Source organism: Dermacentor albipictus, chromosome 8 (genome assembly GCF_038994185.2).
Source record: "Dermacentor albipictus isolate Rhodes 1998 colony chromosome 8, USDA_Dalb.pri_finalv2, whole genome shotgun sequence".
Taxonomy (NCBI): Eukaryota; Metazoa; Arthropoda; class Arachnida; order Ixodida; family Ixodidae; genus Dermacentor; species Dermacentor albipictus.
This window is the reverse complement of record NC_091828.1, coordinates 28,544,856-28,562,782: the sequence shown is the minus strand read 5'-3', so window position 1 is coordinate 28,562,782 and position 17,927 is coordinate 28,544,856. Positions and strand designations below refer to the sequence as shown.

At 46.7% G+C, this 17,927-nt stretch overlaps 1 protein-coding gene across 2 annotated transcripts in view; it reads right to left on the bottom strand.

The window, feature by feature from the left end:
* LOC135905251 (uncharacterized) overlaps positions 1–14,125 on the bottom strand; it is a 115,329-nt gene extending 101,204 nt beyond the window's left edge. For both annotated transcript variants that reach the window (XM_065436261.1, XM_065436262.1), the window contains exon 1: positions 13,890–14,125. In XM_065436261.1, coding sequence (XP_065292333.1) covers positions 13,890–13,920 — 31 coding nt within the window. In that variant the 5' untranslated portion in view covers positions 13,921–14,125. The remainder of the gene's footprint in view (positions 1–13,889) is intronic.
* Positions 14,126–17,927: the final 3,802 nt, after the last annotated feature.

The following is a 17,927-nucleotide window of genomic DNA, read 5'->3' as shown; positions in this document are numbered from 1 at the left end:
TGCACACTTGGGCTATAACTTGCGAGGAATGCCGAATAGTGGACGGCTCAGAATGAATCCCTCCCCCCCCCCCTCTTTCCCGCGGTTATTTAACGTAAACACCAAGTACATTACACGAGTGGCTTAGCATCGGAATACGGCCGTCGCGAACCGAGTCCACGATGTTGTGTTCAACAAGGGAAACGACAGAGCTGTAATAGCTACCAAGGCGGTCTGAGAAGGAACTTCGATTACGATAGAGTGCTAGGTCGAAAATGCAGGAAGGTCAACCAAGCTTGCTCGGCTTCCTTTTTTCATTTTCTGTCTGTTTCCTTTGTGCTGGCAGTGCCTATATTGCGCCGAGAAAAGCGGGCTGAGCAAGGAAAGAGGGAGACAAAGTGTACGAAAGTTTTGCGACACTCGGTCCTGTCTTCTTCATTGCTTTTGTCCAACTCATTGCTATTTTTTGAATACGTGAACATGTAAATTCACTGAACAAGTTAATTTCCTAAGGACGTTGGTTATGCTAGGGCACACACTCGTGTTGACTGCGCATTCAAAGTCGGTTGCACAATTCAGTCGCCTGTATAGGGCTTAGAAAAACTCTGTTAGTTTTCTGTAACGGTTGCGGTGGTGTTTCCTGGATGACGATCATCATAGCGGCCAGCGAATAGCCGAGTCTTCGATAAAGAAGCTGCATGCCTTGCGATGACTGGACAACGTGCGCACGATGGTTGGGCGAATTAGTCATGACGCGCCGTCGGATCGAACACGCACGACACGCTCCCAAGAGCAGCTAGCTATTTACTGCCGCTACACTGCGGTTGCGCGTTACACTGCGTCACACAGAGTTGCCAGAGTTCATTGTGAGTGAGTCTCAGTTAATTGGTGTTCAGTCTCACATCCTGTAAGGCACCTGGCCCGCTAAGACATCGTCCTGTGTCCTGTTCACCGGCCGAGGAAGTCAAGCCGGAAGCCCCCCCTCCCCCCCCCCCCCCAAAAGAAAGAGGAGGGGAAACCCGAGCACCCCACAAAGCAGCGGCCACACAGCAACACCTCTCATTTTTCTCCCCGGGTGCATTTTGGTTCTTGTTCGTAGGACCGCAAAGAAAGGTTGACAACCATAGGAAATCGCATGTAGCAGCGACTGTTTAAAGGAAACGAGCTTAAAATAACCCAGACGAAAATAATAAAGCCACACTTATGTGCGACACAAGCTCTGGACATTACTTCGCCGCAAGTAAAATTACGCCCTTTCATGCTTTTTCCCCCTTTCACTTTCATTTTTGGTCAGCACTCCCGATATACGTGGGCACACTATCGTTCTTTCTTGCTCAGGATCTTTTTGCGCTGGTTCTTAACTTCCACTGGTGCACTCGCCACCTTGGCGCAGTAATTGTGGCGTCCTGCTGCGAAACACTTGCTCAGTGGCTATGGTGTTCGGCTGCTGAGCACGAGGTTGCGGGATCGAATCCCGGCCACGGCGGCCGCATTTCGATGGGGACGAAATGCGAAAACACCCGTGGGCTTAGATTTAGGTGCACATTAAAGAACCCCAGGTGGTCGAAATTTCCTGAGTCCTCCAGTACGGCGTGCCTCATAATCAGAAAGTGGTTTTGGCACGTGAAACACGATAATTTTTTGCTGCGAAACACTAGGTCTGAGGTTCGATTCTCGGCCGCGTTCTGATAAAAGCTAAAGAGAAAAATGATTTCTTCTGCTTTAGTAAATTACCTTTCTACAACACCAAAAACACCACTCTTACCAGGATAAGACGCTTGGTAAGTCAGAAAAAGCGCAAAAACTTAAGACAGGTGGCGACGCCTGCTTGAAGTTTCCACACCTGGTCACTGTGACGTCATGGATTTTGATGGCATCTTCTAGGGCCTTCTTAATTATATAGTGGCACAGACTTTCTACATGGTGTTCTAAAGCAACCAAATAATAAACATGACAAGTTTCGGGAACCTTTACTTAGCAAACGTGGCCGAAATGCGAAAATATACTTTGGAATCTTGATGTCACACTGACGTACCGGCGTCGAGGTTTCGGCGTGAAATTCAAATACTGATACTTCGACCTTCATTTTCAAATCAAATAACCAAACTATTATTTTGAAATGACTGCCTGCAGGGCTCTGAAACAACGCTTTATTAGACTAAGGTGATCTTTTTGTTTCGCTTTAGTGTCCCTCTAAAGAATCCCAGCAGGTAAGAAATTATTTCGGAGCCATCTACAACACCCCCCGTGTTCCTTTGGGAGATCACGCGGTCACGCGTACGGTCGCCTAGCGTTAGCACGAAGAAAGCACATTTCCGCGTCAAAGAAGGGGAGCGGTAGGGAACACGTTCGTTTGCCGGGTCACCTAACTTGCACAAGACTGCGTCCACCATGTCATTTGGAATATAGAAATCTCCAGATGTATCGTTCATCTGCCCATTAGGCCAGCTGCTAATATTCTGGTACACACACGATCTTTTAGAAATATCATAATGAAGTTCAGGGTATTTTGAATTATTTGTATGTATGTATGTATGTATGTATGTATGTATGTATGTATGTATGTATGTATGTATGTATGTATGTATGTATGTATGTATGTATGTATGTATGTATGTATGTATGTATGTATGTATGTATGTATGTATGTATGTGTGTGTGTATGTATGTATGTATGTATGTTTGTATGTATGTATGTATGTATGTATTTATGTATGTATGTATGTATGTGTGATATATCCTATGTTCTACTTAATCTGACATTTTCTTTCACTCTGTGCCCTTGAAATGCCAAATATCTCCTGTCATGCATTCAGGTAGAATGCATCATATTATTGGACACAGGGTCTAATAGGCATCAATAGCCCCGCAAGAATAAATTTAAGATTAAATTTAAATAAGAGACAGGCACTCATAATGCTATGCCGAATGAGTTCTGCAGAAGCCCGCGATGCAGCCGAAGAATCGTGGTAGAAAAAAAAATGGCATAAGGCATTCGTAGACAGTTTCTTTTTTCAGCGCTTAGGGTCATCTAAGAGAGTGCCATAATAGGTTTCCTTTGTAGCTTCTTGCCATATTTGAGCGGTTGACAATTTTCCTTTTCATGTACAATAACAGCAGACTGCAGCACCTTATGCCCACCCGTGTGGTCAGTGGGAGCAACCGGACAGATCGCGGTCGCAGATACGTAAGAGCAGCCGACACAAAATGCGGAAAGGCTTGCTCCAGATGCTCTGCTCAAGAACAAGAGCATAGATAAAGAAGGCAGGCGCTTCGCGTTGAACGAGTTCTGCAGGCTACCGGTCACTCCAGCGCACTGCAAATGGCCGCAATTGTTGCACGTGCGAGCCGCTTGCAACCCGCGGATGCGCTCGCTTTTAGCGGCACTCTGGCGGACAAACCAGTTTTTGGGCAAGAAGCGAAAGAGCACCGTCGCAAGACCTTTGATCTGTGCCTATTTCTGCGCAACGGTTTGTTGAGCAGCTCCTTCGCTCCATCGCAGAAAGAAGGCTTGCTCAGTCACCACTCTGTAGACGTGTGTTGCGCATGATGCGAAAAAAAAATTCATCGTCTGCAACATTTCAGGAATGTCGTCGAAATTCAATCTTATGCACTTTTCAGTGATGAAGTGGCGGCTCTGGTTAAGAGATGAAAAGGGCAATGGAATAATGAATTTTGTATTGTAACAGTTGCAGCTGTCTCCTACTACAGAATCTACGCACTTTCTGGGCAATGGGTAAACGCATAGGCAGAGGGCACACGCATTTCTAATATGTAAACAATAAGCGCTAACCCATGTTTATAGTCTAGGCACACTTCGCGTCATAAGCAGGGTGATAATTTTTAAGTTTTTCGGAATTTTCAGGAAAATCGGTTGTTGCATATCAAATAATTATAGTCCTCGAGCAGGATTATTCAGAGAGGAGGACATTACTTGCCGAAGAAATCGAAACACATATTGAAATAATAAACAAAATGTTCACTAATGAACTTCCTAATTAATAACCGCAAGGCACATATTGTGATTCACGAATTGTAGCCGGTGAGCTTACAAGGCGTATCCACTTGGAACTAAAGACGATGCCTTGAGCTTTCTGGAGCGAATTATGCGGTTCTTCGACTGGCCGTACAAACGGGGGTTGGCGATAAACAAGGGTAGATGGTACTGCGGAATGCGACAGGGCTCGATAAGGGTTTTGCAATATTGCCGGGCATCACGGGTGGGCGTAAAATGATCGAAGTACCCTATAGCATCCTGCCTCGTACTCGAGTTGAGGCAACTGATTCGTTACTGTACTATAAACGTACGTGTATGCCTGTAACGTATGAGGCATTTAGCGGCCGCACATGTTCGGAAGTCTAATCTGACAATGTTTATTATACTGTGGAAATCTTTGAAAATCATATTTAGCGCCAGCAAAGAAGGACAGAAGGGAAACGACACCACAGTGCGCTAACTTCAACAACTTGATTTTCAGGAAACGCACACATATTTAACCCATTCTATGCAGGTAGTGCCCTAACTCCATAGAACGGCACATAGTCTTAAGAATATGGCTAGCCGGGTGGACACAAAAGTGGTCTTTTCAGCCGCAGAAAAGCTGGCAAAAATATGTCGATTAACGGGCCCGCACCGTAACCCAGTTGTCGGCTGCTCTACGAATCATCCTAAAGCACCAATGTGTTGCGTAGAAGCTGTTGTTTACGAGCTGCCGCTGTCCTGTGGGAAAAAAATACGTCGGACAGACAGGAAGGTGTCTCAATGACCGATTACGGGAACATAGCCTAAACGTGAAAAATGAGCGATACGGTGATTTGTCAACTCACTGTCAGGAATGCGGCTGTGCGCCGGTGAATGGGTCCTGGCGGGTTCTTGCGAAGCACAAACATAAAAATGTGCGAGGATTATTGAGGCTCAGGCTATCTGTCGGAATAGTGATACGTGTGTTAGTGCCCCTCCAATCGACTTGTTAGGTAAGGAGACTGCTTTTTTCGGATGGCCAAGATTTGGATGACGTTGCGCCACTCTGCATGGGTTAAATAGGTGTGTGTTTCCTGAAAATCGAGTTGAAGTTAGCTCATTGTGGTGTCGTTTCCCTTCTGTCGTTGTTTGCTGCCGGTAAGCATGCTTTCCAAGCCAGTTTACCAACACGCCCAACAAATGGCAGTGCGGAAATACGTCTGCGATATATGGGGCCGTTATTGAATCGCACCTAAAATTATTTGAGGGATCACTATGCCGATGAGGGTGCTCGTTGAAAAAGTGTTAAAAAAACAGAAGATTGGTGATGCGCCAACGAAACGAACATGTGAAGCGTTGCTCAGCATAAGGAGGAGTACACTGCAGATGAGCACCTAATCTTGCCGCTAGCACAGCGCAAGTGACTAAATTACATCATTTGTTCATGCACTGTTGTTTGACGCATTCTCTATCATTTCAAGTTTTGCTAACAATCGCTCGGATATTTTGCCATCGCTGATACCTTCAATACCCTCACTGCGCCCCAGGCCATTTCGCGGTAGCTTATGGCACTGCTGTACGTCAGCATTCTTTAAGCCTTACATCTCAACACACTGTGATAACCTTGATTGGCGTTGGAAAAAAAACCTTGTGCTCGACTTCTGGCGCTCACTTATGCGTAATATTGCGATAGCATTCGGTCACAAAGGTTCTGCCGCGATTCAGCTTCCCACCAAACCACTCCACGAAGCGCATCATCGTTGCGGTCCGGTTCACGTAGGAGTGGCCTAGAAAGGCCGCGCGGGTTCCGCTCGCAGCCGCAGGCCGCTTACGCGACGGCTTCCATCGCAGCGGGAAGACCGCTGCGCCCGCCGGGGCATCGGCCCGCGCTCCTTCCCTGCGGTGCCGCGCACCTGACCGCTCATTACAATTATTCCAAGGCGAGCCGCCGCGACCGCCATCTCGGGCCATTCCCTCTCCCGTCTGTCCGGTGCTGCGGGAGGTGAAGGCCGCCGCCGACGACGCGACCTCCAACCCGGCCGGCAGTTTACGCGAGGGCCCGAGTCCCGCTCGGAGGTGACCTCCGCGTCCTCCGATGCTCCCGTGGCACCGCGTATCGTAAAGGGACACCGGCGAAAGAATCGGAACCATCTTGTAGAACAATAAAGTATTGTTTCGAAGCCAGATTTCCGTGTTTTTTTTTTTTTTTTGCTTTGATTTCGTGGTAAAAGCTCACTTACTAGAAAAGAGCACGCCATTGTGACATTACGGATTTCAATGCATTTTCACCATTCGGGTGGTTGTAGTTTAATAGGAAGTTCTCGAAACGGAGCCAGTTTCCGCTTTACGCATGCTTAAGAAGTATTCTACATTTACCAATCACCAATATTAACTAAGGGCCGACAAAAAATCCATGATGTCACCGTGAGCCGGTGTGCCCGAACTTCGAGGCGGCGTCACCACAATTTCGTGCTGAGGGGGGGGGGGGGGGGGGGGGAGCTCTTTTCTAGCTTATCATGTTATTGTTACCCTACCCCAAAAACGCCAAAACCTAGTGCTACCTTGCCGTGACACTGCCTTTTGTGCATTCTTGATGTGGAACACACTCAAACAGCTCAACTTATTAGTTTTTTTTTTTTGCTTCTTTGCTTTAAAGCCTCTTTGGGTCTGCGCCTAGGCCTAAAACAACATTCTAGATTCTTGTACTGGCTTCGAGAATTCTTCATTCTCCAAATTTCTTCTCTCTCAAGAAACCACTGGACGTCCTCGAAACCTGACCAACACCGCGCACTGACATATCACCAGTCGAGAATTCATCGCCGAGGCCAGCACTTTTGCAACGGGAATATTAATTTGAGCTGCGCAGGCAGGGAGAAACTAAGACTTCTATGGGGAAAAAATATAGGTTGACCGACGTTGTTCCGAAAAGATATTCTCTAAAAGAAATTCATCCCCGGTGCAGCAGTCAGTTGCATTGCGGCGTTCCTTTCTTTTTTTTTTTTTAGAGTATCAGCTCTACATGAAAGAGAGTTTGTCGTGACAACCTGTTTATGTATAGCAAACGCAAACGTTATTACGACCGCATTGGTGATATTGTCCTGGCTAGGTGCTGTTCGATATATTTACTGTCTATAAACTGCTCCTTATCGACGTGTAGCTAGTGAAATGCCTGTGTGTATAAACTAACTGCAATTTCTTAGATGCAATGTTCACGTTCGATATGTTAAGGCAAAATTGTTGTCTGTCTTTCTTTTGAATTTTGCAGCTAAATAGTTAATGCGCTGTGTCGGCACAGTCTCTGAGATTTTTTGAAAACAAATGTGCTTCTTCGTCGTGACATTTACTTCGTAAATATACTGATATAAACTTATAGAATGTCGGAATACCTGATCTACCATCTCCTTCGTGCAACTATATATAACTCCTAAGCTTTAACACAACAATATTAGGTCCAAATCTCATATGTGTGCTTAGTAATACTTCATTGAGCTCCGGTTGAGGAGCAAATGTACGATGTTTAGGAACTGCGAATCTTCGGTTACTGATGAGCCCGCCATTCGAAAATTGTGCCTCGGGAAAAGAACACTAATTAGACAGCAGTAAAAATAGAAATGACAGACATGATCAAAACGTTTCACATTAATTTAAACTGAAATAAAGAGACCACATACACACTGCAACGTTACTGAGAACGCGACATAGAGATGCAAGTATGTAGTGGCCATGTGTATTGCGGAGTAGGCGCATGGCCTACGATAAGCGTGACTAACATCGGCTCACGCTTAAACCGTTGAGTTCGCAGCAAAGCACGTAAAAGTAATTAACGCGGGAAAGCTGATATTACGTGGCGGGGAAAATAATAGTGCATTACGCAAAGAAAAATCACTTGTCAATAACGCGAGAATTGCATCATTATGTTACCACGTGATATAATTAAGTCACAGGAAGAGCACGGTGCTTCAGGAACGAATGACCGAACGGTTCGCAAAAAAAAAATCGCGCGGTAATACCGTTTCTCGTTTTTTGGAGGGACATGGCTATATGCATAGATTCAACCTCGTTATAAAATGACAGGATATAGCGAAATTACGTTTATAACAATAAGTAAATTTCTCCTTTGAAATACCCTGGAAATTCATATTTCAGTACATATACTGATGGATACAACGAACTAATGCATATAACAAAATTATTCTGGATCCCTGTTCAATTTCGTTAATACCATGTTTCAGCTGAATAGACGATCTTAAATTGTTGCACATCAAACTAACAAAAAAAAGAGTAACTTGTTCATAACACGGTCAAGTCATGAAGTGGCTGCAGTACTTGGCAAAACAACACGTTTGTTGCAGTTCTTACTGATGACGCGATCTTACACCGGCAGCGAACACAAATTGACCGGGCGCGTCACTTGGGCGTCGTGGATGTGAAGACACAATAAAACCGACCAGTAATGGAAGGACAAAACCGCCCCCAGGAAGAATTCATGCAACGGGCGAGGTATCTAACGACTACGGACGTTGGTCGTTAACGGTGCCCTGGGAAGATGATCCTTGAACGCCGAACGTGAAACTGCAAGTGGCACTCACCACTGCGCTGTAACAAGACGCATTTGTTGGACGGTGGTAAGGCATTAAATCTTCAGTGCGGTTTATGTGCCCAGCTAGGTCTCTGGACGCGCAGAACTAGCGAGGCGTTCACGAAGGACTCGTTAAAGTCGCCTGCGTCGCAAGGGCCAGTTAGGACGATGAAAATGTGGAGAAGATCATTGTACGAAGAAATACCCGCCGGAAACACTTTGTAAGAACCTTCGAGCAGAGAAGATCTCGTTAACACGCTTCCTAACTGTGACAAAATCATTTTCATGGTAAATGACTGGGCTGTCTAGTGTCTAGTCTATACAAGTTTTGTATGGATATACGCATATCTTGTTCTTGCGTGGATTTAAGGCGCGAAAGTATTTACTTCAATGGGGGAAAACACAAGACATACCAGCGCATATTAATTCCGGCGTCTTTCCTTCGTAAAGGAAATTCGCCCAACAGGAGGTCTTGTTGTTCGCACATTGCCGGTGCTTTTTATACACTGACTTGCGATGTTCTGGCTAGCAAGGCTACTCCGCCAAAACTTATTGGTTCTGTAAGTGCGTCCAGGGCGAAAAGCTGTGCTTGGTGTTTTCGATAAGCATTCACTGCATCCTCTTGTTCAGTAATGTAGAATTGTTCAACTGGCAACAGATAAGAAACTTAGTGTTGAGGTCAGACATTAGGAACGGTACCATACTGCACCTATTATATCACAAGGAATTCCACGCCAACCATGAATTGACTTCCAGAATCAAAACCTTACAAAAATAGAAATACGTAACGACATTATCATCATAACCATGAATTTTCAAGGTGTACTTTAAAGGTGCCGTGCCTAACTCAACAAATAATGTTTCAGCTCTACTTTGCACGTACTGTGCAGTTTTTGCTTTCCGGAAATTTTATAGGCTGGTGTGTTTCAGCCCTGGCATGCACTGGGGAAGAGAGTCAGAGATTCATTTTCAACAGCTGTGTATGCGGCCATGCGAAGCCATCGTTTGCTCTATAGTAGTGGTAGTTTTAATGTTTCTATAGGGCAAACATACTGCAAATGATAGTTTGTTTTTGCACTGTGAGACCAAACTTGTTATTGGCTTTATAGCTATACAACTAAAGATGCAAGCCGATCCCAAATTTAACAAATATCAACAGCCTATATGTCCACTGCCCGACGAAGGCCTCTTCCAGCCATGTCCAATTACCCCTGTGTTGCGATAGCAGATTCTAAGTTGCGCCGGCAAATTTCCTACTTTCATTACATTACTTAGTTTTCTCCTGTCCTCGACTGCGCTTCCCTTCTTTAGGCACCCATTCTGTAACTCCGATGGTTCACCGGTTATTTGACCTACGCATTGCATCTCCTGCCGAGTGTCATTTTTTCTCCCTTAATGTCAACTAGAATATCGGCTGTCGCCGTTTGCTTTCTCATCCACACCACTCTCTTCCTCTCTGTTAACGTTGCGCCTAACAATTTTTGTTCTACCCCTCTATTTGCAGTCGTTTATTCGTCCTCAAGCTCCACTGTTAACCTCCGTGTTTCTGCCGCATATGCTAGTCCCGTAAACTGAAGTGATTAAAGCTTTTTTTTTTCAACAACACTGGTATATATGCTCTTAGTAATGCTTTGGCGGCTAGATAAATGCAGCTAGATAAACGTACTCCTGCACAGATTCTAGAGGCTGACTTGCGATCATGAATCCTTGTCCCTTGCCAGACCATTGAACATTAACCTTCTCTTCTGAGTGTGAATCTCCAAACCTATATTTACACTTTCTCGGTTAGAGTTCACAGTCATTCGTTGCCAGTCTTCCACAGCGTCGCCGAAAATACAATGTCATCTGTTGATGAGATATGCCCCGTTTATCCTCACTCCTAATCTCTCCCCATCTAATAGCTTGAATGCTTCTAACCTTACAGTGAATAACAATTGAGAGATTGCATCTCATTTTACTTCTTTTTGCGTTTCAACTATTAGGTCTTCACTTTCCTTGTGGAGAATTGAGGTAAATGTGGAGTCTTGGTAGATGTTTGTCAAGATATTCATTTATGCTTTCTGTACTCTTCGATTAAACAATGCCTCCATGACTTCAGGCATCTATACTAAATAAAATGCCTTCTCATAATCGATTGAAGCAATATGGGTAGCTTTCTTGTAATCCTCACATTTCTCGGATAATTGACTGATGACACAAATGTGATTCATTGCAGAAAATCCCCTCCTAAATGCAGCCTGTCCTCATGGGTATTTAAAGTCAAGTGTTGCCCTTCTTCCACCTAAAATTACATTACTGAATATTTTCTACCATACTGAAAGCAGGCTAACGGGCCTGTAGTTATTCAATGCCATAACGTCTCCCTTCTTCTTGATTAGTATAATTTTGCCATTCTTCCATCTCTCTAGTGCACTTGAAGTCATGATCGCAAAGGTAGTGCCGTCTAAAATTATCGGCCGATCCCGAGCGCTGTGCAGTCTAAAAGGTGGACCGTTCACGCGCGCATGTGTCACTGGATGTGCTTGAAGTTCACGGCACCGCCATCAGAAGGCACACAGTATCCAGAGGAGAACGCCAGAGAGGATCCCGGCCGCAGTGCATGCCTGCCACGTGGTGCGTTTCGGCTTCTGGCATAGTTGAATAGTCATAGCAGATGAGTTCTGCCGAAATCTTGATCTTATTTGATCCTCCGATTCTCTTTGTTATCAACGAAAAATAAAATAAGTGAATCAATAAATGAATAAATGTGTCGGTGAGTGAAACTAATAAACGTAACGTCGTGACAACAGAGCGATCACTTCAGGTCTGTTGATGTTGATGTGAGGTTGATCATTTCAGGCCATTAACTGCTAAATATGTGCAATGTGTAGTACCGATCCAGTGGATCGGGAATCCACCACGTACAAAACCGGTGGTAGGATTTCTTCTGCAATACAGAGTATCACTGTCTTCCTTATACAGCGCGATCACTTCCTTATACAGCGCGATCACTGCCTGGTAAATGTGGCAGACGAAGAGCCCTTTGATTTGTGCAGTCACAAAGCAGACTCTCTCTATTGGATGACCTCCTATGGGAATTAAGATTGTCCTGTCCTAAGCCTCGCCCAGTGCTAATAGTCCCGTCGGGCGCTAGAACCCCGCTTTCGTATCCTTATTCCAGCACGGTGGTAACTTCAGTTTAGCAGCAACGTACTCTAAATCGATAACGGAACATGCGCAATAGATACTGTGGCTTCGAGGACTCGGCAAATAACAGTGAGCGGGTCTTGGCGGTGTCGTGAACGACAACTGTGAATAGCAGCCTCTCACGTAATTGTTTATTTTTCACTTGCAAGATGCATAATTACGGCTGAGCACACATGGGCTGATACGTTGCTGTTTGAGCACAACGTCTGTTATAATAAAGAGCAACCAGCAAGATAAAAAAAGCTTTGAGGAGAAATTCAGCTTGGGCTGCTTAGTGCAATGTAATCGAAATTTAGCCAGCTCAAATAAACGAGGACGCCACAAACCCGTACACACAAGAGCCAGGGCTGGTTCTGTGTATATATGTTTCTTGCGTCCTCGTTTATTTGAGCTGGCTCAATTTTTTTAGAAATAAGCATTTGTATTCTTTCGGGCAATTTAGGTTTCCCTTCACCAATTCCGTCTGAGCAAACGCGATTGCTGGTGATTTCAGTTCTGCCGCAAGATGCTGAAACGGAGGGCTGCACTCCTATGAACTGTGAAAATTCAGCTGGAGTCTACCGTTCGACTGGTTTAGTCGAATTAGAGTATGGAGTTGTCAGCAATGTGCCCGTATAAAATAGAAGCACTGAATGCGCCGATTAGCCCAGCTCGATAAACCATGTAACGTTGTGGGGAAGGCGCTGGTTGTTCGCGATGCAAGGGTCCTCAACTGCTTAGGGGAAACACGACGATCTCGACAGAATGGAGCCAGAGCCGAGCCTGACTTGAGCGTACACAGTGTGCGGTGCCCGAAGATGGCCTCTTTCTTATCCATTTTTCTTTCCTCCTGCGATTTAATCTTACTGAGGCATCGGTAAGCTACTGCAGTGGTGCGCGGACTTTCGCTTCTTGTGGCGTGTGCCGGTATGTGGAAGGAGGAAGCAGAAGAAAACGAAGGAGCTTATGCGGTTTGTAGATCAGCGGGACGAAACGGCGAAGATAACGTGAGGACGCGCACGAACGACACTCGAGCAAGGGCGCACGAGAAGTTGCATTGGAACGCATCGAGCTGCGAGACCCGTCCTGATATTGTCTCCCCCACGCATGCTTTCGGCTGTCCTTGAGCCGTCGAGCGGTCTCCAAGTCACACGCGCGCGTGAGTGACGAGCGAATGTTTTCGCTGTATTTCCTAGTGTAAGTGCATACCGGCGCGGTCGCCGCCCAAAGTTACCGCACAAAACTACACCGTCGCTTATGTTAGTGCGCTGTCCGGAATAAGAGAGTCACCGTCACCGCTTTTCTTCCCACAAAGAAAGGCCACCTGTCTTCATATACTAGTCCGAAACATGCGATACACAGCACAAAGAAATAATTACGGAAGTTTGGGTGGACAATAATACTGAGTGCTATGTTGTTTATTGCATAGGTTTACGGTTACAGATCATACGATTTCCTCTCAATGGTATGCTAGTGTTCTGTCAGCTTGTTCCTTGCAGCATTTCTTACGTTGAACTAAGTGCAAAATCGAATAGACAGACGAGAACTACAGATAAATTGAGTTCAGCTCTTAGTGTACCAAACTCGTTTCGTGAATAGCCTGCTGCCAATGCGCAGTTCTAACTTTCATTTTTGATACAGATGTGTCTGCCCTTTTCATTGCTGATGTACTACGAAGCGTGACATTAAGGTCCAGTGTGCACAAGAGCCAAAATTATCAACTTCAGTTGTCCTTTAACTTCCGCTATATTCCTCGTCTCAAGATTCGATACACAAATGAACGCAGTTTCATCCTGACCATGGTATCATTAGGTTCTAGTGGCATTGCATAGTAACAAGCGCGTGATAAAATTGCCGGTGTTAAGACAAAACTACGTACAGCCGACACCGGCAAAGAGTTTCACAACATGTACAAGTTGTGAAAATTGATTTGACGAACGTTCTTGGTCTATCGCAGTAAGCCCGCACGTGTGCGTTGCTCGTTCATTTCCCTGTGAGCACACCGGCAGAAGGCGTGCTCTCTTCCTACCCTTCTGGCCAGTCTCGTGTGGTTGCCGTAGCGCGCTTGACCATAGCGGTTCTTCCACCGTTGACGACTCGCGTCGGTCGAGTAATCCGCCTGGAAGCGTCCCTCCGTTTCTCGGCAAAACGCGTCCCGCGCCAGGTGCGCTGTGGGGCAGCCACGAAGTTACACGGGGAACTCACCGGTGATGCTGGCGCCGACGATGTTCACCATGTCGTCCTCTCGCGTGCGACGGCGGCGTGAAGCTGCCGCGGCGGAAAGCGCTCGTCTGCCGCCGCCGGCGACCGGTTCCGATTGGGATCGGAGGGAATGCCAAGTATCGCACCCGAGAGGAGCAGGAGAGGCGGCGACCGTTTTCTGGGCGCCTTTGCAGTCATTTCCCGTCCGCGGAGAAAGCGGATCCTCCGCCGCCCGCCCAAGGATGCCGCGCGCAGGGGGCAGCGGCGAAAGCGCGACCCTGCAACGTCGGCGACGACGACGCTACGCTACGCCACGCCGACGAGGGGGCCCACCCTCGCCCCCGTGAGGTGAAACCAGTGCGCGCACTCGCCCCGACCTGAGAGGGCCATCGCGCGGTGAAAAGACGCCGACACGCTGTCCCACCGACCGCCGCGGCGTGTCGGCTCGCGTGTTTGCACGGGCCGTGCTATCTCAATCTGCTTTCTTTCGTTCTTTTATTCTTCTCTTCTTTTGTTGTTCTTCCTTTCTTCGGAACGAGCGCGAAAGATTTAAAAGCCAGAGCGCTAGGAATGTAGCCCAGTTGGCGATGTCGTCGTCTTAAAGCGGCTTTCGAGGCGTGAAGCAGCGGACGGAGAGACAGCCGGGTCCCCGGTCGTGGCGATTCGAGATGGACAAATCGGAAAGCGGTTTTAGCGTCTGCCTGGTAAAATTAGTCGCACGATACGCTGTGGCAAGCACGCGGCAAAGCTGTTCGTCTTCTCGCATTGGGCAACACTTCTAAAGAAAGACATAACCTGCCTTGCACGGAAGTCCGGCGCCAGGAGCGGCAAAGTACACGACACCCAAGACGGCGAAAATTCCCTTCTCAACCACCCTTCTTGAATGAAGGCCCTGCGGGCACCGGATCTGTAACGTGGAACCCACCTGCGAGCAGTCTTGTTTTCGACGGGTAAAACTTCAAACAGAGCGGGAATTCAAAGGGACTCGAAACACGTGCTTTTTTTTTCTTTGCCCTTTCCACCGAATTAAGATCCAGTGCTGGACAGATGGCACACTGTACTTAACTTTTGCATATTAAGTGTAGCGTTGCCAACCAGATTTTGATGCACGGTTTCCTACTGGTGCTCCTCTTCCTTATTCCTCCTCTTCATTAATATTTCGTTTTGTAAGCATATCCCAAATCTCTGATATTGGTAGTTTCTTAGACAACACTATATTGTTTCCTGTCGCGTGGTTTTTATGCGAAGCATATTACGAGAGCTCAACCCAGCTCCTCAAGCGCGGCGGTGTCGCCTTCAATACCACGTGACACCGTGACGTCACGACAGAGGAGAAATGGGGCTCCAACTCGCGACGTCGCTCGCGGCGTCGCGGCGTTATATAAGCAGCTGCGCTTGCCTCTGCTAGATACTCACGAGGTGAGATGCCTCCTGGAGACAGAGCTGCTCGTTGAAATGAGAAGCGAAGGTTTCGGCGTGCTACAGAGACTGTTTCTAGGTGGCTTTGCTACGGCGCAGCGACTACGCGCCCCGCATCGGACGCGGTGAACGTCGAGCAACGCAGCGTTCGGCGCGACAACGAAATGTGCGCCTGAGCAAGCGCCGCACGCCTGAGCCGACGACACCGGCTTTTCTGCGACACGAGCTCCTTAACGCTGTCGCGTTAAAATAAAGGCTAGTATGCTTCGCATCCTGGGCTTAACCTTAGCTAAGCCACAGCCAGTTTTTTCTTACTTCTCTCGCATTGCCTCACGACGGGCTCAGCCCTAACTAAACCGATAGCTTATTTCTTGACCTCGTTACCGTATCTTACTCAATCCTTGACCTTCTCTCAGACAGCTCACGGGAAGATTCTGTTCAGCAGTGCATTCGAAGCGCCTCAAGCAATGTGACTACCGCTGTTCTGAATCTGCATTGCTTACACGCAGCCCACACGGTCTCCCTTTTTCTCGCGTGAGTGGGTCATCGAAGCGAAAGCTGTCGGCCTCTTCAGTTGATGAAGTACCAGCCTGGTTTCGCATTTTTTATTCCAAAGGAATAAAACGCTGTGGTTGTTTGCATACGCTGCATACGCGAGCTGGGTAAAGGCGTCTCGACATCGATGTTTTGGGCTGCTTTCAGTAAGCGCACGCTCAATTCCTTCAATGACAGGTTGCCGTGTCCAGGTGAATGTAGGGTCGAGCACCCTCGATTCTTCAATTAGGCTGACTCTCCATCCGGTGACAATGGTCATCTATGCATCAAAAGATAAAACGAGGGCTTCTTCCTTTTCTCAGATGCAATCATAACAAAGAATTGTGAGGTCATACTTCTTTTTTTCTTTGACGTGACACGTCTTTAACGTAGGTCAGATGCATAAAAGCTTGATCAAACCACACGCAACGAAAACATGTTATACTATCATGGCTTATGTTTTAGCAACCGTAGTATTCAAGCGCTTTACTCTGGCATCGTTGTGTAGAGGAAACAAACCATTACTCAATCATGCACGTGTCGATCATGCATGCGTGCCTATTTCAATGGCAATCGAAGCTGGAGCTGAAGTTGACCTCTCGTGCGGAATTCAGAGAGGCGTAGCTCGGCAGTACTCTTGTCGATACGAGTGTGAGTGGTCGCATTCGTGGCAGCTCACTCAGTTCTGTAAGTATAATCCATCAAACAGAAACGCTACTCATCACAAGTTGTAAGGCCTACAAATGTAAAAATTTTTACAGCAATTTCACCCTTGCTCGCTTATGGCGCTTCGCGTTTGACTCGCAGGATGCAGAAATGGTATGAAGAGACTCGGGCAGCAAGACAAAGGGATGCTGATTCGTGCCCGAGTCTTGGACACCTGGCGGACCCACTAACATTCAGGGAGCGATGACGGTTACAAGATTAGCGCTTAGGGCGCCCACTAGCTGTATCATTAGTTAGGCACGTAAGCTTTCTATGGGTGAATAGATGTAACTTCTGTATTTGGTTACGTAATTTATCTACTCTATTGCATATACACCGTCTGCTGCACTCACAAGGCGTTTCACTTACCACTGTGGCGGTACTACTAATGCAACCTAACCAACGTTTCTCCTTTTTTTTCATAGAAGCACATAGAATCAGCCTCACACTACTCAAAAGAGGTGATCTTCAATGAAAAAAAAAACACGTACTTTCGGGGCCTCTCGGGCAGCCTTAGTGTCGGTAAACTCTCGGCAAAATGTCAGTCACATGGTGAATCTACTTGCCTAGGCTTAGTTCGGACTTATAGAGCATGCGGAGAGAATACTCGGTTTTTACAACAGGGTGCTATTGATCGTTGTGATGAGACCTGCGATAACGAAAGTGCGCCTGCTGGCGTTTCGCAGACTGCGTGCACGAGACGCACTCATCTTCAAAGAGTTGTTATTTTTAACTCTGCGGCCGTAGCGTTCGCACGCTTGCGCTATACAAACGCAGTCTGAAGTAGGACAACGTTGGTTTTTCTACTGGCGCTCACCGCAGAAGTTACTGGCACGGGCTTATGCCGGCGGGCATTTGCTGCGCTGTGTTCTGCCGCTTCGTTGTCACTTGTCAAGATATCACCTTAATGCGAAGTTAGTGCGGAAATGATGACCACACCACAGCTTGCACGCTGATTTCAAGTATGCGCCCATTCCAAGTAGCCCAGTTTTCTACTTTACTGTATTAAACACGCCAGAGAACGTTGTCAAATTGCTGAAGTGACGGTTACTGTAACTGAACTTGCGGGATGCCTGACGGAAACTCTCCACGTGGTTTCGTCTACCATAACCACATCACTGTTGACTTGAACTAATATACCTTTTTATCTACTGCAAGCAGCTGCACAATGCTTTCTACGATGGTATGAGTACAACTTTCGTATATACTGCACTGAATCGTAACGTATCCTCAGAAAACTCGTGGAAACTGTGGCTACCTAAGCCAATTTTTCTTTACTCACAATATGGAGGAAGAATACGTAGCGTTCCGGTAAACTACTTATGATGTTACCGAGGAAGATCCTGGCCTGTTTACACCTGTGATTTTAGCGGTGACATGGCT